At 42.5% G+C, this 22971-nt stretch overlaps 1 protein-coding gene across 3 annotated transcripts in view; it reads left to right on the top strand.

Moving 5' to 3' along the window:
• kcnq5a (potassium voltage-gated channel, KQT-like subfamily, member 5a) overlaps positions 1 to 22971 on the top strand; it is a 119840-nt gene that overhangs the window by 84202 nt on the left and 12667 nt on the right. For 2 of the 3 annotated variants that reach the window (XM_046358687.1, XM_046358685.1), the window contains exons 4-12: positions 4961 to 5136; positions 5325 to 5450; positions 7272 to 7382; positions 7494 to 7589; positions 10060 to 10154; positions 11272 to 11298; positions 16379 to 16614; positions 18235 to 18343; positions 22017 to 22148. In XM_046358687.1, coding sequence (XP_046214643.1) covers positions 4961 to 5136; positions 5325 to 5450; positions 7272 to 7382; positions 7494 to 7589; positions 10060 to 10154; positions 11272 to 11298; positions 16379 to 16614; positions 18235 to 18343; positions 22017 to 22148 — 1108 coding nt within the window. The remainder of the gene's footprint in view (positions 1 to 4960; positions 5137 to 5324; positions 5451 to 7271; positions 7383 to 7493; positions 7590 to 10059; positions 10155 to 11271; positions 11299 to 16378; positions 16615 to 18234; positions 18344 to 22016; positions 22149 to 22971) is intronic. The other variant, XM_046358686.1, reaches the window with a different exon arrangement.

Raw genomic sequence — 22971 nt, 5'->3', positions numbered from 1 at the left:
TCAACCTAATAATCACCCTAAGAATGCTTTCAAAATCACCATTAAATTTGATTTCAACTGAGAAAACCTGCAAAATAAATTGGCTCACCCCTTGCAACAGTAAACTGGTTTATTTCTCCTTTATAAAAATGTTCTTCTTGATTTCAATTTGGAAGAGAAACCAGATACTGGTGTTTGTATGTACTGTTAATTGATGAGTAAATGGTGTCCCCGTTTCATGATAGGATGTTCCCCCACGATAAAAGGGGGCCCATGACTGAAAAGGTTTGGGAAGCACTGATCTAGCTAATGATTAGCACAAATACAGATGTGCATGCTTCAGCCTATTTATTTATAGCAAAGTGACCAGGGCTGAGTTCAGTATGAAAAAACGTATTGCAACATTTAATTAAATGGAAATGGCGCTGTTCTGAACAACCAGTTAAAAAACAGGGAGATGTTGGGTTGTGGGTTCAAAATGCACTACTGTCCTTCAAATACGTCACTAATTTCTTCAAGCTAGAGGTCTTAACGGGTCCCCAAAAAACAGAGAGCTGTTCCAAATGGACCCGAGGACAATCAGACCTGTTCCCGAAAAGGCAAGTTTAAAAATAGACGCAAATAGACCCATGCCAGTTCGGATCCGAGAGACCAGTTCAGATTTGAGAGTAGAAAGAGAGCGAAAAGGAAATATCCGACTGGGCACTTCCAGCACCATCAACAAATTAGCGAAATTGACCAAATGTTCCACAGTTACGTGTCCTTAAAAACTTCTGATAACAAATGACTTGTTCTGATTCGTGTAGCATATTCAGAATCATGTTCCCGACACCGACATCATTTAAAAAAATCGTTGTCAGTGTATTCGGAAACTATTCAGACCCCTTAACTTTTTCCACTTTTTGTTACGTTACAGCCTGATTCTAAAATGCATGCAATTCCATATTTTCCTCCTCAATCTACACACAATAGCCCATAATGACAAATCAATTTTTGCAAATGTATATATATATATATATGAAAACGGTGCTGTTCTGAACAACCAGTTAAAAAACATGTAAATGTGATATTTCATTTATATATATATATATATATATATATATATATGAAATATCACATTTACATAAGTATTCAGAACCTTTACTCAGGACTTTGTTGAAGCACATTTGGCAGCGATTAAAGCCTCGGTTCTTCGCTACAAGCTTGGCTACAAGTTTCTCCCATTCTTCTCTGTAGATCCTCTAAAGCTCTGTCAGGTTGGATGGGGAGCTTCGCCACACAGCTATTTTAAGGTCTCTTCAGAGATATTCGATCAGGTTCAGTTTGGCTGGGTGGCCAGCTCTAGGAAGATTCCAACCTTCTTCCATTTAAGAATGACAGAGCTTTAGAGGATCCACTGTGTTCTTGGGGACCTTCAATTCCTCGACACAATGATGTATTGGAACTCCTTTTTAAAAATGTTTTACCCCTTGTTCATGGTATCCAATTGATGGTTACAGTCTTGTCTCATCGCTGCAACCCCCAACCAAGCCGCACTGCTTCTTGACACAATGCCAACTTAACCCAGAAGCCAGCCGCACCAATGTGTTGGAGGAAACACTGTACACCTGGCGACCGTGTCAGCGTGCGCGGCGCACCCCCGGCACAGGAGTCGCTGGTGCACGATGGGACAAGGACATCCCTACCAGCCAAGCTCTCCCCTAACCCGGACGACCCTGGGCCAATTGTACGCCACCCCAAGGGTCTCCCGGTTGCGGCTGGCTGCGACAGAGCCTGGACTTGGAACCCAGAATCTCTGGTGGTACAGATAGCTCTGCGATGCAGTGCCTTAGACAACTGCATTTCCTTCAACCTCATGGCTTGGTTTTTGCTCTGACATGCACTGTCAAATGTGGGACCTTATATAGACAGGTGTTTCCAAATCATGTCTAATCAATTGAATTTACCACAGGTGGACTCCAATCAAGTTGTAGAAACATCTCAAGAATGTTCAATGGAAACAGGACGCACCTGTGCTCAATTTTGAGTCTCATAGCAAAGCATCTGATTACTAATGTAAAAAATAGCATATATATATATATATATATTAATACAGTTGAAGTCAGAAGTTTACATATACTTAGGTTGGAGTCATTAAAACTTGTTTAATGAACTGAACTGAAAAATGAACAGAACTGAAAAAGTGTGTGCACGCAAGGAGGCCCACAAACCTGACTCGGTTACACCAGTTCCGTCTGGAGGAATGTGCCAAACTTACTGTGGGAATCTTGTGGAAGGCTACCCGAAATGTTTGACCCAAGTTAAACAATTTAAAGGATATGCTACCAAATGTATGTAAACTTCTGACCCACTGGGAATGTAATTAAATAAATAAAAGCTGAAATAAATCATTCTCTCTGCTATAATTCTAACATTTCACTGAAGTTTCTAAAACTGTTTGAATGATGTATGTGAGTAAAACAGAATTCATATAGCAGGCAAAGACCTGAGAGAAAATTCGACCAGGAAGTGGGAAATCTGAGGTTGGTCGATTTTCAACTCAGCCCCTATCAAAGATACAGTGGGATATTGGTCATGTTGCACTTCCTAAGGCTTCCACACGATGTCAACCGTTTTTAGAAACTTGTTTGAGGCTTCTACTGTGAAGTGGGGCTGAATGAGAGGGGAATGAGTCAGAGGTCTGGCAGCAGTCACGTGCTGGTCTCGCGCATTTGACATGAGAGGTATCTCCCGGTCCTATGCTTTTCTGAAGACAAAGGAATTCTCCGGTTGGAATATTATTGAAGATTTATGTTAAAAAACATCCTAAAGATTGATTCCATACATCATTTGACAAATTTCTCCAGGCTGTAACGGAACTTTTTGACATTTTGTTTGCAACTAGTGAACGCGCTTTGTGAGTTTTGATTTGTTTACCAAACGCGCTAACAAAAGTAGCTATTTGGACATAAATGATGGACATTATCGAACAAAACAAACATTTATTCTGGAACTGGGATTCCTGGGAGTGCATTCTGATGAAGATCATCAAAGGTAAGTGAATATTTATCATGTTATTTCTGACTTCTGTTGACTCCAACATGGCGGATATATGTATTTGTTTGTCTAAACGCGTACTCAGATTATTGCATGGTTTGCTTTTTCCGTAAAGCTTTTTTGAAATCTGACACAGCGGTTGCATTAAGGAGAAGTATATCTATATTTCCATGTATAACACTTGTATTTTCATCAACATTAGTGATTAATTCTATCTCTATTTCTGCTTTTTGTGACTCCACTCTTGGCTGGAAAAATGGCTGTGTTTTTGTGACTTGGCTCTGACCTAACATAATCGTTTGTAGTGCTTTCGCTCTAAAGCCTATTTGAAATCGGACACTGTTGCTGGATTAACGAGAAGTTTATCTTTAAAATGGTGTAAAATACTTTTATCTTGAGGAATTTTAATTATGAGATTTCTGTTGTTTTAACTTTGGGGCCCTTGCACTTTCACTGGCTGTTGTCATATCGATCCCTTTAACGGGATTTCAGAAGTTTTAAAGAACTGGTTTAAAACTTTACAAGTGTGAAGCAATTACCAAGAAAAGCGGGTGCTTAATCAACAAATGGCAGCAATAGGCTAATGACAATGAGCACAAAATTAAAAAGGCAATTCAAACAGACTTTAGCCAACAAAAATGTCTTAACAAAATTAAACAAACCACTTTTTGCACTGGTTTAGATTGATAAATAGCCATACAATAATAATAATGATATACAATAATAATAATAATAATTTAAAAAATCGAATAAATATGATAAATTCTAAAATTGCATCAAAGCTGAATAGCGAGTAACATCACAGTCCATTTAGCTGTGCCAACGTTCTTTTCATCTTTGTCCACGGCAGTATTGTTCCCTTGTCGGCATCTTTTCACTATACTCTTTCTCGTCTAACTTTTGTTTTCCTTCAATGAAAAGGCCTCCTTCGTAATCAATAGTAGCCTGGACCAAGGCTCCTCTCATTCACTCTCTCTCTCTCCTCTGAAGTAAGCGCATGTGAGGTGAGCAGCCGGAACCAGTTTTAGCGGGATATAAGCAATACGTTTTATTTAATGAGTTGCAATTAGCTGACACAGATGAAAAGCTCTAGCAATTCTAATTGCCTCACACATTAAATGAAGAGAGGACGGATCTAATCAGGTCCAGTCGGTAAATACGTTTTATTTGCACATACTCGAGACCCGTGTCAATTATATCAGACCTGAGACACGTGGCAATTATATCAGAATCGACCAAGATCGGAGACAAAACTCAAAAAGTAGGACCAGCTCAGGTCCCGAGCCGGATCTCGGAATTTCCTGTCTGTTGGATCCGTGAAGACATCTACTTCAAGCCACATCCTGCCACACCCACCAAATTGAGCAAACATAGGCTATCTCACAGTCTGTTCAAGAACAATGAAGAACGTTTGGGGGAAATGTGTTGTTCAGTACAAGCCGTTACGCAACGTAGCAAATGTTCAATCAAACCCAAGAACAGAATTTCTCACAGTCATTCTTCAAACAAATTGCCAAACGTGGTTACTTTCGGAACTGTTAGAGTTAGACTAACAATTTAAAGTAATACAGAAATGATTGGCAGGCTATTTCAGTTGTGGTTGGGATATAATGACAAAATGATCAGGAACCTTTGGGATGTATTTTCCCTTCATTTCACAGCTATTTGTTTATATATTTTTTTTATCTCATGAGGGAGAGATAGAACCCCCCAGAACCCCATAGAAGGGTGCTGACCCCGGAAACCTTTGACCCTGACCCCCCCAATATGCAACACAAAGTTACGCCTTTGTGTGATAATATCATGTGTGTCGTTCATACACACTGCAATACATTATCGGTAGGCTCTCATGGAAGTTTACAAGACTGTAAATACTACTATAGTATTGAAGTTGGTTTTGGTGACTTTTCCCCATTCCCCTTTATCTGTCATTGTCTCTTTCCAGACATCATTGTACTCATAGCTTCCATTGCTGTGGTGTCAGCGGGTAGCCAAGGTAACATCTTTGCCACCTCAGCATTGAGGAGCCTTCGCTTCCTGCAGATCCTGCGAATGGTGCGCATGGACCGCAGAGGGGGCACCTGGAAACTACTGGGATCTGTTGTCTACGCGCACAGTAAGGTACGACCATGTTTGTAGTCTAATTCAGCATGGACAACAGTCTGGCCTACATTGTCCTATGTACTAGTGAATGTTTTCTTCACTGTCACCTCAACTTGATCTTTAGGGATTTAGGACCTGGTTGACACAACAAATACAGTGAGATTGGATATATTTGTTTACACAAATCATACATTGATTTCCTATAGGAGTTGGTGACAGCTTGGTACATTGGGTTCCTGGTGCTTATCTTCTCTTCGTTCCTGGTCTATCTTGTGGAGAAGGAGTTCAACAAAGACTTTGCCACCTATGCTGATGCTCTGTGGTGGGGCACAGTGAGTCTACACACACACACACACACACACACGCACGCACACACACCGGCCCATGTATACACCATACAAACACACGTGCACACTCCTCACATACACACAATGATTTGTAGTTTGATCAAAGATGTTTCTATGTAAATCAAATCATCAAATCAAATCAAATTATTAGCCCATATTGATAATCACAGGACTGAAGTTTAATCAGCAGCAACAAGAAAACAACCTAACCAGCCCATCTCTGAAAGACAAAGAGAAAGAGTAGCTTTAATATCATTACTGGACTTGCCGACCAGTCTATAATATGACTTTAAGATTAAAAAATAAATAAAAAATCAACTAAACAATTTTTTAAAAAATAGCACATTATCGAAGGTTCCAGAGATGCGATTTCACTTGTATTGGAGAAACGTACACCCAACCAGGGATTTCTTTCACCAACCATCCTGTTTGTGTAGTATGGGAGCTCTGGAAAAAAATGAACAAAGGCTCCAATAACACCCGAATACGTCCTTTTAGACATGGAAAAGCTCTTAGTATAGTGATGCAGGTCTTTATAAGTTGTACACATGAAATTGTGTAATTCTGAACTTTATCTGCAACATTATATTGCATTGTGTTGTGACTTGAGAGATACCAGTCTGTCGTTCTGCATGTAACTGCCAAAATAAATGAAAACACTAGTAAGTGAGGGATACAAAGTATATTGAAAGCAGGTGCTTCCACACAGGAAGTTCCAGACACTTGTAGAATCTATGTCAAGGCTCATTGAAGCTGTTCTGGTGGCTCATGGGGACCCAACACCCTATTAAGACACTTTATGTTGGTGTTTCCTTTATTTGGGCAGTTACCTGTGGCAACAGGCTTCACGGCGAATGGAACAGCTGGATATGGGAAAACGTCTTGAGTCTCACAAAATGGAATAATGTTGCGGATACATTTCGGAATGACACAATTTCATGTATACAACAGCTAAAGACCTGCATCACTATACTGACAGCGTTTCGGTTTCTAAAAGGACATATTTGGTTGTTTTTCAAGCATTCGTGCATGTTTTTTCAGAGACCCCATTTTCAGAGACCACGTACTGCACAACGAGGATGAGGAAATTAATGGTTGGGGTAAGTTTAGGGTAAGTTGGGGTAAGTTTCCCAAAACAAGTGAAATCGCTTTTTAAAAAATCTGGACCCTTACCATCACATTTACAACAAAAAAATGCAAATATTGTTGTAAAAAGCAAACGTATCCTTTAATGACCATGTGGCATAACAGAGCTACAAGGTCATGCTTGGCTGGTCTTCAAACACCTCCCGTTCCCTTTCCCAAGCACTACTTACCAGACTTTATACAATGTCGACACAAACAATGAATGCCCACTGCTTCAGACCTGCTAAAATTACCCAATCAATTAATGTAATTTACAGTGTCTGTCAGGGGAGACTGGGCTATTAGATGTGCAAGGAGGGACAGGGAGAGAAAGGAGGTCACTGAAATGCACAACACACAAAAGTGCAGTGTTATTCAAACCTAGTCCCGGAGGGCACTATAGGGTGGATATTTCTATTCAGGAAGGAATTGACTGATTTGAAAATGGAATTTACCTAAATACTACAAAACGGCATTTGGGAAATCAAATCAAATAAGATAAAATGTATTTATATAGCCCTTCGTACATCAGCTGATATCTCAAAGTGCTGTACAGAAACACTGGCCTAGAGTAATGGTGGATAATTCAGTTTTTCTGTGCATCTTGTGGGGCTGTGGGAGGTACAGTGTCACTATTGTATTGTGACTTCTGAACTCTGTGATGATGATGTGTGTGTCTAGATCACGCTGACAACCATCGGCTACGGAGACAAGACTCCTCAGACGTGGACGGGTCGTCTGATCTCAGCTGGCTTTGCTCTGATGGGGATCTCCTTCTTCGCCCTGCCTGCCGTGAGACAGACAACCACAGACACAGACACACACACACAGTTTGAAGTTAATTCACCAAACGCGGTGTCCAGACCCACAGATTCAGTCCATCGTGTGTATGTGTGTGTACAGGGTATCCTGGGCTCAGGCTTTGCCCTGAAGGTACAGGAGCAGCACAGACAAAAACACTTTGAGAAGAGGAGGAACCCAGCAGCCAGCCTCATCCAGGTACACAACATACACTAACAAGTTTATCACCAGACATGCTATAACTGTTCCATTGGAGGCTGGTGAGGGGAGGAAGGTTGATAATGGTGGAAGGATTGGAGTGAATGGAATGGTATCAAATGCATGAAAAACCAGGTATTTTATGTGTTTGATATCATTCCATTAATTTTGTTCTAAACATTACTATTATCCCATCATCCCCATTTACAGTGCCACCTGCTACCACTGAACCTGTGTGTGTGTGTGTGTGTGTGTGTGTGTGTGTGTGTGTGTGTGTGTGTGTGTGTGTGTGTGTGTGTGTGTGTGTGTGTGCGTGCGTGCGTGCGTGCGTGCGTGCGTGCGTGCGTGCGTGCGTGCGTGAGAAAGTGAACATGCCCGCTTGTCTTTGTATCAGAGTGTGTGTGTTTATATACAGTACCAATCAATAATAATAGTGAAGACATCAAAACTATGAAAGAACACATATGGAATCATGTAGTAACCAAAAAGGTGTTAAACAAATTAAAATATATTTTATATTTGAGATTCTTCAAAGTAGCCACCCCTTGCCTTGATTACAGCTTTACCAAATAGGGCTATCTTCTGTTTACCACTCCTACCTTGTCACAACTCCACTGAATGGCTCAAATGCATAAAGAAGGAAAGAAATTCCACAAATTAACTTTTAACAAGGCACACATGTTAATTGAAATGCATTCCAGGTGACGACCTCATGAAGCTGGTTGAGAGAATGCCAAGAATGTGCAAAGCTGTCATCAAGGCAAAGGGCTGGCTACTTTGAAGAATCTCAAATATAAAATAGTTTTTGATTTGTTTAACACTTTTTTGGTTACCACATGTTTCCATATGTGTTATGTCATAGTTTTGATGTCTTCACTATTATTCTCCAATATAGAAAATAGTCTAAATAAGAAAAACCCTTGAATGAGTAGCTGTGTCCAAACTTCTGACTGGTACTGTATGTGTATGCGTGTGTGTAGAAACATGCACGTGTGTGTGTTAGTGTGTGTAGTCGATACCTAATCGTGGCTGAGACTCTTTGTCCTCTCTCAGGTCCAAAGGAAATACAGAGGTGATATTTATGAGCTGTTTCCACTAGAGCCCAGGGTGGATTTCCCTCTACGCAATAGCTCATCCTATCAGACTAGACCTGGACTATTACAATACCCCATCAACGCAACATACACAATGAACTCAAAAACACAAACAAAACGCACACACAGATCTTGTTTTTCAAGAGATTTTAACATCAAGCAGAAAAGAAAACGATTAGGCTACTCGTTTGATTCATGTATTCAATTTAGCTCCCCTGTTCCACTGCTTTAAGGCAAACAGGCAACTCCATTTGCTCTATTCATCATTTCTGTATAGTATGGCTGAGTTGATAAGGACCTCAACACTTCTTCATCTGACCAGATATTTTCTCTCGACAGATGGACTTACATCTGCAGTCGGCAGGAATGTGTTATCTCTGTTGTTTGTTAGCCCCTGGTCTTTCGCTTTGTATATACACTGAGTGTACAAAACATTAGGAACACCTTCCCCCCTTTTGCCCTCAAAACAGCCTCAAAGCATGGACCAATATGGCAAAAGCGTTCCACAGAGATGCTGGCCCATGTTGACTCCAATGCTTCCCACAGTTGTGTTAAGTGTCCTTTGGGTGGTGGACCATTCTTGATACACACAGGAAACTGTTGACCATGAAACATCCAGCAGCGATGCAGTTCTCATCACAAACTGGTGCGTCTACCACACCCCGTTCAAAGGCACTTAAATATCTTGCCCATTCAGCCTGAGTGGCACACATACACAATCCATGTCTCAATTGTGTCAAGGCCTAAAAATCCTCTGTTAAACTGTCCCCTCCCATTCATCGACACTAATTGAAGTTAGATTTAACAAGTGACATCAATAAGGGATCATAGCTTTCACCTGGATTCACATGTGGAAAAGCAGGTGTTCTTAATGTTTTGTACACTCTTGGTATGTGTGTCTATCTGTGTATGTGTTGTGCACCTCTATTCGTGTGTGTATTAAGTGTACCCTGTCTCCTCACCATGTTGCCATTGCCCCGTCTATGTATGTCTCTCTATGCGTGTCACCTCATATCCCAGGCTGCTTGGCGTCTCTACTCCACCGACGGTGCCCGTACCTACCTCAGTGCCACGTGGCAGCACTACCAGGGCGCCCACTCCCCCTTCAGGCATGTATCCCCCCCTCCCTCCGCCCCATGATGCCTTGACACCACCGGTTTTACTAATCACTCTCTTTGTTTTATTTCTCTTTCTTTCTTTCTTTCTTACCCCAATCCCCCTTCCTCCCTCCTCCGTTCCCTCTGGCCTTGTTTTATTTCATATTATCCCCCCGTTCTCCCTCCCTCCCTCCCCCCCTCTCTCTCTCTCTCTCTCTCTCTCTCTCTCTCTCTCTCTCTCTCTGTTTTTCTTTTGTTTTCTGTTGACTCTGCACGTAGTGTGTCTGGCGTAGTTATGCTGCTGATGAGAATTCGGTTTCCATAGCTACCTGGAAGCCTCATTTGAAGGCGTTGCATACCTGCAGTCCTGCAAAGTAGGTAACAACTAAAGTATGGCTGCTGCTCTGCTCCTATTTGGTCTCTGTGCTCCTCTAGTTTTTTTTAGCGGTTGGTCTCTTGTGGATATTTCTCCCTACTTGAGTTTTAATCAGCTCGTCAACTCCTTTTGACATTCCTTCCTATACCTATTTTGCTGTTATTATAATTTGATACTTGTATGGTTACAATAATTTCATATATTACTTTTTTTTAAGGTCCACAGTCATCAAATATTCCAATATTTCCAGGCGTCCACCCACAAAGAACCAACTTACAAATACTTTGTTTTCAATTAATTAATTTAAACATTGAAAGTAAAACAGAGTGTACAAACACTCTTACGTTGTCCAGAAATGACATCCATGTTTTCTCTGTAGACTTTAGGGTGTGTTTAAGGGCACATGAGAGTATCCTGGAAATATTCACAGGACGACCTGCTTCATCGCTCGCTCGCTCTTTCTCACGCAAACATACACATACACACCCTATAGGTCTACGTCCAGTGTGGGCGCAAACACAAACATCTGCTTTTTCAATCACAAATACACACCCCACTGAGCACAGAAGTCAGTTCAACGTCTAGCTTTGAATAACCTTTGGTTGAGTTGTCAACTAATGTGAATTCAACGCGAAATAAACACAAATTATCACCAATATCCACATTAATACAATGTCATCACATATAATTTTTGGGATGAATGACGTGCAAACAACATTGATTTAACCAGTTTTTGCCCAGGGACACATACCTTTCTATCTTCTATCTCTGTCTGCCGGTGTTTTCCGAGCCCTGCTGAGTGGCACAGCTATTGCTTGCATGTGTGCCTGCTGCAATGTTCTGTAAACTAGTTGACAAAATTGGTCTTGCACAAGGCTTTGACTGTAGTGGTTCGTGTTCTTTATGCCTAACGGTTTGTCTTCTGACGTCATGTCTCGCATGCGATGCACACAGGGAGGACGTTACAGTATGAAGCTGGCTGACTTCTTCATCTCTCTGTCCCTGTGTGTGGTGTAGGGAGACCCTGTAGACTGTCATTAACGACTGATATCTCTTCTTGTCTCGACTGATATCTCTCTCTTGTCTCTCTCCTCTCTTCTCACTAACACCTAAAGGAAAGAACAGGGTGAGACGATTAGCAGGTTTGTAGCTCTCGCCTCAATACACATCACGCAATGGTTCATTCAAACACATTCACTCTAAAAAGAAGACCTATGCTGGTTGATAAACGTGTTGATACTGAACCCTTGTTTTCAAATTGTTTTGAAAGTCACTGTTTGGCCAGAGCTTGCACTCACCTGGTGTCTCTGGTCAGAATCAGTCCCTGGTTAGAGGGGAACAACAGTGCTATGAAAGTCACCATCCTGGTTTGAGAAATGGCTCTCTAGTGTAGCAGCCTACGCCTCCCAGAGCACCTTGGTCTCTCTTGGCTCCTGGCTTTCCAAGCCACCATGACTGGAGTACCACTTTTCTCTGTCTCTGCCGTGTTTGAGAGAGTATCTGAGTGTGATTCTTTGCTTACTGTGTGTGTGTGTGTGTGTGTGTGTGTGTGTGTGTGTGTGTGTGTGTGTGTGTGTGTGTGTGTGTGTGTGTGTGTGTGTGTGTGTGTGTGTGTGTGTGTGTGTGTGTGTGTGTGTGTGTGTGTGTGTGTGTGTGTGTGTGTGTGTGTGTGTGTGTGTGTGTGTTTCTACGATATGTGTGTGTTATGTGCAAACCAGCGTCTGTACCATGTCTGCACCATGACGCGCGTTTTCCATTCCAAGGGTATTTATTTAACTTGTCAAACACCAGTCTCGGTCGGCAGGCCGAGAGACAAGGAGAGGAGGAGGGAGAGACAGAGAGATCTGTAACTTTAAGTATGATTTCAGGTTATTGTTTTTACAATACAGGGCTCCTTTAGCAACGGTGGATTCCTCGTGTCATGCCAGTGCAGCTAAATTTGGACTTTATGTTGAGAGACATATGCACAGCACATGCGCAGGCACACACGCAGGCACACACACACACACACACACACACACACACACACACACACACACAAAGACAAGCGGGCATGTTCACACACACACACACACACACACACACACACACACACACACACACACACACACACACACACACACACACACACACACACACACACACACACACACACACACACACACACACACACACCAAGCACACACACACACAACCAAACTGTCATTCCCTGCTAATCCTCCAAGCTGTTAGAAGTCATGAGGTTTTGTATGCTTTCATTGGCTTCTCAAGTAACTTGTGTTGTGGTTTAGTCAATTAGACGAGAGCTTTTGAAATCGTAATTATAGCCCAGCTTTTCATACCCTAAAATGTATACAATACAATTAGCTGTATAATAGGATTTTTCCTAAGCATCGCTCACATCAACGGTTGAGAATTTAGGTAATGTTATAATTGCTTTACAGTAGCAAATTAGTCTGGTAAAACTGACTTATATACTCAACAGGCACTAAAAAGCTAAACACTGTGTGTGCGTGTGTTTGTGTGCGTGCGCGTGAGTGGGTGGGTGGGTGGGTGGTCTGTTTATATGTGTGAGAGTATGAGAATTGGGGTGTGTCTGCTTATTTTGCTCTTTTCACAACTTCTGACTTCTGACTATCTAGAATGTAAGGACACAACCACCATAAATGACTATCATGGTTTGTATTGCAACTCCTACAGCTAAAGGTGTGTGAGCTACTGTATATAATCAGACCATAGAATGCGAGATATACTGTATAATCGACAGTTTACAGTTCTGACCACAGGAGGTTGGTGGCACCTTAATTGGGGAGGACGGGTTCGTGGTAACGACTGGAGCAGAATCAGTGGAATGGTATCCAATACATTAAACACATGGTTTCCAGGTGTTTGATGCCATTCCTTTTACTCTGTTCCAGCCATTATTATGAGTCATCCTCCCCTCAGCAACCTCCGCTGCTTCTGACAGTATTGACCGTACAGATGTCTCTCGTCCCTCCCTTCCCCACTCATTGGTGTTTTAACCCCTTCCTCCTCTATCTGTCTTCCTCCCTACCTCCCTAGTAAGGGGCATAGTAATAGGAGGCGCTTCAGAAGGTATTACGCACGGACATTTAGGAAGTATCCACTACCCAGCATCCTCTCCTCCCTGGTCACATGATCTCTGGGAATGCTGACTAACTGCCAGGTGCATGGAGGATGATGAGAGAACCCCAAAACTGTCACCTACCCCCTCCCCATGAAATAATTGTATTAACCTTTTGCTTGTCTAATGGGACTGCTGCCTGTTACATGTTGCCTGTTGGTTTCGACCCCCACCTCCCTTGGAACCCCTTATCAGACACAACCCCTAAATAACTGCATCCCGGTCCCCTTATATAGCAGAAGTAGTTATGTGTGTAGAAATCAGAACTCTTAACAAAGTCTTTCATCGCCATAAAATCTACAGTCTATCTAGACCTCCATTTGTCTGCTGAGGTCTCTTGGCTTAGTTGCATGGTGCCACTGCATATCCTCGTAAAAAATGGTGACCACCACCTCGACTGACCTTTGACCTCACTCATCCCCCACGTCATTGATGCATCTTCCTTTACCTAGGCTTGGGCAAGGTCCCTGTTATCATGAATAACTTCCTAATGGTTACTGGAGCACAATATTCCCTCCTGAATTTTCCACAGAAACTGGGAGTTTGCTCACTGATCATTGGTGATTGAAGAATCAAGCCTGACCATTGGGCCTGCTGTCACTCCATCTGATTGGTTCACAGCATTGCATGCTTCTCTTGTTGTCACGGCAGGGGTTAGGGTGTGTCTCAGGTAGAGGCTGTCTGCATCTCCCACCCATCTATAAAGCTACAGTATATCTAAGCACAGGCTCACTGGCACAATACAGGTCTAAGTGTCCTAGAGATATTGAGATACTAGCTTACAGTATAAGTAGGAAGAGAGCTTCTATGCATCTGTATAACGTGTAGATCTTGCGGTGTTCCCTGGTTATTGTCTTTGTCTTGGAACACTGATCAGTGTCATACTACTGCCTTTGATCTCTAAAACAGTAGTCCCCAAGAGCTACTATAGAGGTCCTGGAGCGCTACAAGGTGTTTACCCTCTTAGAAAAAAAGGGTTCTTTGTTTTCCCCCATAGGAAACCCCTTTTTGGTTCCAGGTATAGCAAGGGTTCTACTTAGATCATTTTAGTGGTGAAATAGTTCCACATACAGTGCTATCGGAAAGTATTCAGACCCCTTATTCTAAAATGTATTAAATACATGTTTTTCCTCATCAATCTACACACAATACCCCATAATGACAAAGCAACATTTTTGCAAATGTTTAAAAAATAATAAACAGAAATACCTTCTTTCCATAAATATTCAAACCCTTTGCTATGACACTCGACATTGAGCTCAGGTGCATCCTGTTTCCATTGATCATCGTTGAGATGTTTCTACAACGTGATTGGAGACCACCTGTGGTAAATTCAATTGATTGGACATGATTTGGAAAGGCACACACCTGTCTATATAAGGTCTCAAAGTTGACAGTGCATGTCAGAGCAAAAGCCAAACCATGATGTCAAAGGAATTGTCTGTAAAGCTCCAAGACAGGATTGTGTCGAGGCCCAGATCTGGGGAAGGGTACCAAAAAATATCTGCAGCATTGAAGGTCCCCAAGAACACAGTTGCCTCCATCATTCTTAAATGGAAGAAGTTTGGAACCATCAAGACTCTTCCTAGAGCTGGCCACCCGGCAAAACTGAGCAATCGGGGGAGATGGGCCTTGGTCAGGGAGGTGACCAAGAACCGATGTTCACTCTGATAGAGCTCCAGAGTTCCTGTGGAGATGGGAGAACCTTCCAGAAGGACAACCATCTCTGCAGCACTCCACCACTCAGGCCTTTCTGGTAGAGTGACCAGACGGAAGCCACTCCTCAGTAAAAGGCATATGACAGCCCGCTTGGAATCTGCCAAAAGGCACCTAAAGACTCTCAGACCAGGAGAAACAAGATCTGATGAAACCAAGATTGAACTATTTGGCCTGAATGCCAAGCGTCACATCTCGAGGAAACCTGGCACCATCCCTACGGTGAAGCATGGTGGTGGCAGCATCATGCTGTGGTGATGTTTTCAGCAGCAGGGACTGGGAGACTAGTCAGGCTTGAGGTAAAGATGAAAGGATTCTTGATGAAAACCTGCTCCAGTGTGATCAGGACCTCAGATTGGGTCGAAGGTTCCACCTTCCAATAGGACAACGACCCTAAGCACACAGCCTAGACTACACAGGAGTAGCTTCGGGAAAAGTTTCTGAATGTCCTTGTGTGGCCCAGCCAGTGCCCGGACTTGAACCCAATCAAACATCTATGGAGAGGCCTGAAAATAGCTGTGCAGCATCGCTCCTCACCCAACCTGAAACCTGCTTCAACAAAGTACTGAGTGAAGGGTCTGAATACTTATGTAAATGTATATTTTCGGTTTCATTTTTTATAGATTTACAAGAATTTCATTATGGGGTATTGTGTGTAGATTGATTGTTACATTACAGCCTTAGAATAAGGCTGTAATGTAACAAAATGTGGGAAAAGTCAAGGGGTCTGAATACATTCCAAAGGCACTGTTTCATCTTGTATTTGTGGTGGGTTCCACTAGGAAGCAAAAGAGTGCTTTTCAGAAGGTTCTCAAATGGAGACAATTGAATAACCCTTTATGGTTTTAGGTAGCAACTTCTTTTCAAAGAGTTTAGGCTTTTGTTTCTGCCCAGCTGATTCAGCTCCTTCAGTGCTGGGCTGGCGTTAGCTGATTAAACTCAACTCCGCGATTTACGATTGAGTTGAGCATCGACTAGGTTGGGCGGATTGGAGCTCCGACATCACATTACATTTTAATCATAAACTGCTGATTTCAGAACCCAAAAAATAGCTTGCAATTACATACAACATATGTTCGTAAATCGTGGAGTTTAGTCAGCTAGGCTGGAGCAAAAGCCTGCACACCCTATATCTCCTCGGGACCAGGGACCACTGTCTTAGAGAGTAGATGGGGTACTCTGAGTGTATTGTGGACGAGGTCAGCATGTTTGTAATGTTTGAGAAAAGGACAGTGCACTACACTGTGACTACACTCTGTCTGCACACATGTCTCTCTCAGGGGGAATACATAATAAGAGGCTTTGCTCTCTCTCTCTCTCGCTCTCTCTCTCTCTCTCTGTCTTTATGTCTCTCTCTTTAGTACTAAGTTGAGCTTTAAGGAGCGGGTACGTATGGCAAGCCCTCGCGGCCAGAGCATGAAGAGCCGCCAGACGTCCATCAACAACGATCGGCGTTGTTCCCCGGGCAACAATGTGGCGGGCGCTGAGACGCGCAGCAGCCCTGCCAAGGTGCAGAAGAGCTGGAGCTTCAATGACCGCACCCGCTTTAGACCCTCCTTACGCCTTAAGAGCCAATCACGCACCTCGCCATCCGAAGGTGAGTAGAGAGGATTGTGTGCCTCTGTGTGTGTGTGTGTGTGTGGGGGGGGGGGGGTTACATGAATGGGTGTGCATGCGTGTGTACGTACGTGTGTATACGGTATGTGATTTTTTTCTTACAAGGGTAGATTAATGAGTCAAGACTTGCAATCCACAGAAGTTGCAATAGCCTCCAACATGACGTGTGGAGTTCCAGTCCACTACCACATACCAAACATTAGGAACACCTTCCTAATATTTAGTTGCACCCCTGACTTTTGCCCTCAGAACAGCCTGAATTCGTTGGAGCATGAACTCTACCAGGTGCCGAAAGTGTGCTGGCCCATGTTGACTCCAATGCCTCCAACAGTTGTGTCAAGTTGGCTGGTTGTCCTTACACATAGACAATCAATTGTCTTTAATCTGTCTCCTCCACTCCATCTACACTGATTGAAGTTAGATTTAACAAGTGATGCATCATAGTATTCACCTGGATTCACCTGGTCAGTCTGTCATGAAAACAGCAGGTGTTCTTAATGTTTTGTACACTCAGTATATGTCTGTCTGGGTATGTGTTTTGCACCTCTATCTGTGTGTGCATGATTACGTGTACCCCATCTCTTCACCATGTTGCAATTTCTGTCTGTGTCTGTCTGCACGTGTCACAAAAGTACCCTGGGCTGCTTGGCGTCTCTACTCCACCGACGGTGCCCCCGTACCTATTTGGCACCCCAAGTTTTCTGAGCAAAAAAATAATCTTTTTTTTTTGTAACTTTTTTTTCAATTTTCATTGTTGGACATAAAAGACTAAACACCAGGAAATCAGCTCCAATTGATTTTAATTGATGAAATCTGTTCCCAAGTATTCCCACGCATAATAATACGTGATTGTATACAAATGTAAGCAAGGTTTGAAATGATCATGTTTTAGTCCAACATATCTGTTTGGGCTTCTAGAGGTCAATTTGCAGTCTACAAATGATGTTGAATTATGTTCCAGCCCCCTGACTATTTAAGTGGATTTAACAAGTGACATCAAAAAGGGATCGTCGCTTTCACCTGGATTCACCTGGTCAGTCTATGTCATGGAAAGAGCAGGTGTTCTTAATGTTTTGTATGCTCAGTGTATAAACCTCAACTGTAACAGAGAATTCAAGCTGTATGTAACCTTCTAATAGAGGGGGGGAAGAGCTTGGCAGAGCAGTTCCCTGTTTCTGTCACCCCGCCTCTCCCCTGTATATCTATGCTCTTTATCTGTGCTCTTCAGGACACTTATCCTATTAAAAATCAATCTGACCTGAGAAACGGACTACTCTCATATTATTGGCTAAATGATGTATGCGTCATTCGCCCATCATGCATACAGCCGAGTGGACAATTATTGACCATTCCTAGCGATCCAATTTTCATTTGAGGAGAAAATGGAAAGCTACCAACTTATTTTGAAATATTATATTGTGGAGTTTCAGCTTGGAGCTGAAGTCTGTAAGGAAGGATGAATTATATGGACACCTTTTATTTAGAATATATTCTCTTTTGTAATTATGACCTGGGGAAGAGATGCAATGGTGAGGGGTTTAAAGAGCCAATTGGAAGCTGACTAGCGGGCTATGACACAACCCCTCTTTCTGTATCTCAGTGGACACAGGAATGGGGAATGATGACATGTTCGATGACAGGGGCTGCCACTGTGATGTCACCATGGAGGACATAACAGCTGCACAGAAGGCTGTCATCAGAGCCGTCAGGTGAGTGCTTATCATAGACTGTTCTCTCTGCTACCACGGCAAGCAATACCAATGCACCAAGTCTGCAAACAACAGAACGCTGAACAGCTTCTACCCCCAAGCCATAACACTGCTAAATAGTTCATTAAACAGTTAATCAAATAGCTACCCGGACTATCTGCATTGACCCCTAACTTCTTTGACTCACCGCATACGATGTTGCTACTGTTTATTATCTGTCCCTTTATTCCTAGTTCTATGTACATATCTGCCTCAATTACCTCGTACCCCTGCACATCGACTCTGTACTGGTACTCCTTGTATATAGCAGTGGAGGCTGATAAGTGGAGGAAGGCTTCTAATAATGGGTGCAACGGAGTGAATGTAATAGCATTGGACTTTTCTATTACTTCTCTATTTTCTTTCTCTCTGCATTATTGGTAAGGGCCCGTAAGTAAGAATTTCATTGTTAGTCCACACCTGTTGTTTATGAAGCATGTGATGAATAGAATCTGATTTATCTATATCTCTATAGAAATCTCTATGTAGACTTGTGTTTTCTTACACAATCCTTTATAAAACGTTCTTTCTGTTTTGTTCAGGACATGGCTGTTGTAAACAGTGTACATAGCGAATGCATACACTACAACAATCGTAAACATAGACATATATTGTAAGAATATACTGTATATCTGAGCCTTCCAGGTTCTTAGATCCAGATCCAGAGCATGGACCTCCTCTATGTTGTTCTAGCCCGATCGTTCACATACTCTCACAGGGCAAGACCTGTGGATACTACAGTACTGTGGTTATCTGCCTGACCAGGCAGGTGTTTTCACTGTCAGTCTCTGCCTACGGCTGTGAGGCTCTGTGGTGCTTCAGGGGATTCTGTTTACCCAGAGTGAGGTCAGGGAGTACAGTTTAGGGGATGTGTTTTTTGTTACAGCTGTCCAGTTACTCACTCTCGCACCAGCAACGTGTCTCTGTTTACTAATGTGGCCACCCTAATGGTACTGTCTCTCCCTCTCCTCCCCCCTCTCCCTCACTCACCATCTCTCACTCTCTTTTTACTACCTCTCTCTCTCTCTCTCTCTCTCTCTCTCTCTCTCTCTCTCTCTCTCTCTCTCTCTCTCTCTCCTCCCTCCCTCCCTCCCTCCCACTCTCCATTTTCCTTTACCCCCCCCTCTCCCTCACCTCTCTCTGACGGTGTCTGACGATGTGCTATTTTGATTGGCTGCCAACACCCCAATTCCTAACACCAGGTTGTTGCTCTAGAGGACCCCTCTCCCCTGGCCCAGCCTGCCCGCTCAGCAGGCCCCTTCAATGGGCAACGGGAGTGGAGACATGCCCCTGGCTTTCCCAGGGTGTCGGGTTGACACCCTCTCAGTCAGAACTATTATTGCAGCAGCTCATCTGTCCTTATGGTTTCCATTTATACAGTGAGGATCATGAGCAACTGGAGCCATTCTGAAGCCATCAGAGGGTCAGAATGAACCAACTGTAGATCCACTTACCTGCATCAATATTACCCAGCAGTACTTGTACTTGTACAGTACATTAAGGTTGAGGGGTAATATAATTCTAGCGTGGTTTGGTTTCAAAATAGCTCAGGCAGGTTTTGATGACATGAGCTAAGGTTTCATAATGTTCTTGTGAAAGTATTTGAGTAATATTTTCTTAACTGATGCTCTGAAAATAAAAGGTAAAGGCCAGGGGTTGGAACCAAAGTTATTTTCCAGTCGTTTAGTTCTGAACAGAACCATCCGTCCCACTGTTCTGACCAGCCAAATAATGTTCTGAACTGGCTCAAACCCCCCCAAAAAACCCCCCATTCCTTTCTGTTCCTTTTTAAACCTCTGAAATCATCCGTTTTTAAAAAACATTTAGCTCAACATTAAATGACCTAATGAATTATGCAGTGCAGATATGGCAGCTTGCTATGGAGCAGGCAAGCTGTAGCTCAGTGAGTTGTTTGTATTCGTGATGGAAAGACAAGTGTAGAGCACGAGATGCAACTAACATTTTGCAGGTTGGGAGAGAGTGAATGAGGAGGCTTGGCTTGAAGCGCTGGGCATTTTGTGATTACATGCATTATCTGAATTAGGCCCACAGAATTATACGTACGCAGGAGCAGCTTCTATGGAGGAACTTTGAATGTCTTTGAACTTCAGAGTTGGATTAACGCTGGACCAGAGAAGCTAGCTAGCTAACAAGCTTGTGTGTGCGGAGTGGCACACGAATTAAAAACACATTTGACCTTTATGTAGTTAATAATCCAATGTGAAATGTGATAACTATAGTATCCCTAACTAAATGTAAATATTTTCTGTTTTTCGGTTTTGTTCACCGAACCAGTTCCAACACCTGGTGAATAAGTTTTTAAACAAATTAGAATGCAAATGAAAAGGAGAAGAACCATCGAAACGAAAGGAGAAGGGGGTGAACAATGGGACGTTTTTATATAATGATATATAATGTAAATGTGATGGAATTTACAATGTATGATATTAATCCAGTTTAAAAATAATAAAGATTATTTATTTATTATTAGCCTAATCATTTGTTTTAAAGCAACAACAGGTGTGACTGCTTCACGTGATGTATTGTTGTCTCTACCTTCTTGCCCTTTGTGCTGTTGTCTGTGCCCAATAATGTTTGTACCGTGTTTTGTGTTGCTACCATGTTGTGCTGCTGCCATGTTGTGTTGCTAGCATGTTGTTGTCATGTGGTGTTGCTACCATGCTGTGTTGTTATGTGTTGCTGCCATGCTATGTTGTTATGTGTTGCTACCATGCTGTGTTGTTATGTGTTGCTACCATGCTGTGTTGTTATGTGTTGCTACCATGATATGTTGTTATGTGTTGCTACCATGCTGTGTTGTTATGTGTTGCTACCATGCTGTGTTGTTATGTGTTGCTACCATGCTGTGTTGTTATGTGTTGCTACCATGCTGTGTTGTTATGTGTTGCTGCCATGCTGTGTTGTTATGTGTTGCTACCATGCTGTGTTGTTATGTGTTGCTACCATGCTGTGTTGTTATGTGTTGCTACCATGCTGTGTTGTTATGTGTTGCTATCATGCTGTGTTGTTATGTGTTGCTGCCATGCTATAATATAATAATAATAATATATGCCATTTAGCAGACGCTTTTATCCAAAGCGACTTACAGTCATGTGTGCATACATTCTACGTATGGGTGGTCCCGGGGATCGAACCCACCACCCTGGCATTACAAGCGCCATGCTCTACCAACTGAGCTACAGAAGGAGTCTCTCTTGACTTGATGTGTGTTTTGTCCTATATTTTTATTTAATTTTTAATCCCATCCCCTGGTCCTGCAGAAGGCCTTTTGCCTTTTGGTAGGCCATTATTGTAAATAAGAATTTGTTCTTAACTGACTTGCCTAGTTAAATAAAGATTACTTTTTAAAAAGTTACAATCAAGTTCTGTTCATCACTTCTTGTTTTTGTATCTCAAAAATGATCAAATAAACTGAGAAATATGTTTTTAAGGCTGATCTTGTTTAACAAAAAAAGTTTAAATCCATAAATAAAGGCTACAATAGCTGTCAGCTTCTTGCCAACATACAGGGTTATGCATAGTTAAGCTGTTGTTACCCTCTAGTGGCTGACTAAGAGATGACAGGTAGAACATTGACAGATCTCTGTGTGATTCCCCCTACTTTTCCACTCAGGATCATGAAGTTTCATGTAGCAAAGAAGAAGTTTAAGGAGACTCTGCGTCCATACGATGTGAAGGATGTGATAGAGCAGTACTCTGCAGGACACCTGGATATGCTCTGCAGAATCAAGAGTCTACAAACTAGGTGAGATGCACAGATACACATTCTTAGAAAAAAAGGAGCTAGGAGCTATCTAGAACCTAAAAGGGTTCTTCAGCTGTGCCCATAGGATAACCCTTTGAAGAACCCTTTTTGGGTTCCAGGTAGCATCCTTTGGGTTTCATTTAGGAACCTTTCCACAGAGGGTTCTACATCGAACCCAAAAGGGTTCTACGTGGAAACAAAAAATGTTCCCCGGGAACCAAAAATGGTTCTCCTATGGGGACAGCCGAGGAACCCTTTTGGAACCCTTTTTTTCTAAAAGTGCACACAATACACACACAAGCAGACACAGACACTGAAACACAGACACTCATACAACTTTCTACATACGTATACACACATACACACTCCCCCCCCCCCGCCGCACTTATATTACAGTTAGACGTCTCATGCATCTCTATGTGTGACTGTAGACTCTTGCATTGCGTTATTGTCTGAGACTAACCAACCATATCATTTCAGGAGTTTGGATTGTTGACTTCGGTTACATCAGTGATATAATCCTGTTAGATATGGCATTACATTGTGTACTTTTACTGATTAATAGAGTGGAATCTACTAGTGGATTCTAGTAGTTAGTCTGTTTTGGAGAATGTAATTGTAGCGGGTACGTGGTGCCTGTAGTTGTCCTTTTTTTGCTTCGCTTCAAGAGTCTGAATGTGTGTGTGTGTGTGTGTGCGTGCGTGCGTGTGCGTGTGTGTGTTGTATTTGACCCCATGTCTCTCTCGTACAGACTGGACACTGGAGTGGGCCACACCCTGAGCAGCAAACCCAGGAACATGTCCTCCCCCTCCCTGCACTTATA

This window comes from Oncorhynchus gorbuscha, linkage group LG08 (genome assembly GCF_021184085.1).
Source record: "Oncorhynchus gorbuscha isolate QuinsamMale2020 ecotype Even-year linkage group LG08, OgorEven_v1.0, whole genome shotgun sequence".
NCBI lineage: Eukaryota > Metazoa > Chordata > Actinopteri > Salmoniformes > Salmonidae > Oncorhynchus > Oncorhynchus gorbuscha.
The sequence above is the reverse complement of the archived record's forward strand: the minus strand, read 5'-3'. Positions and strand labels throughout refer to the sequence as shown.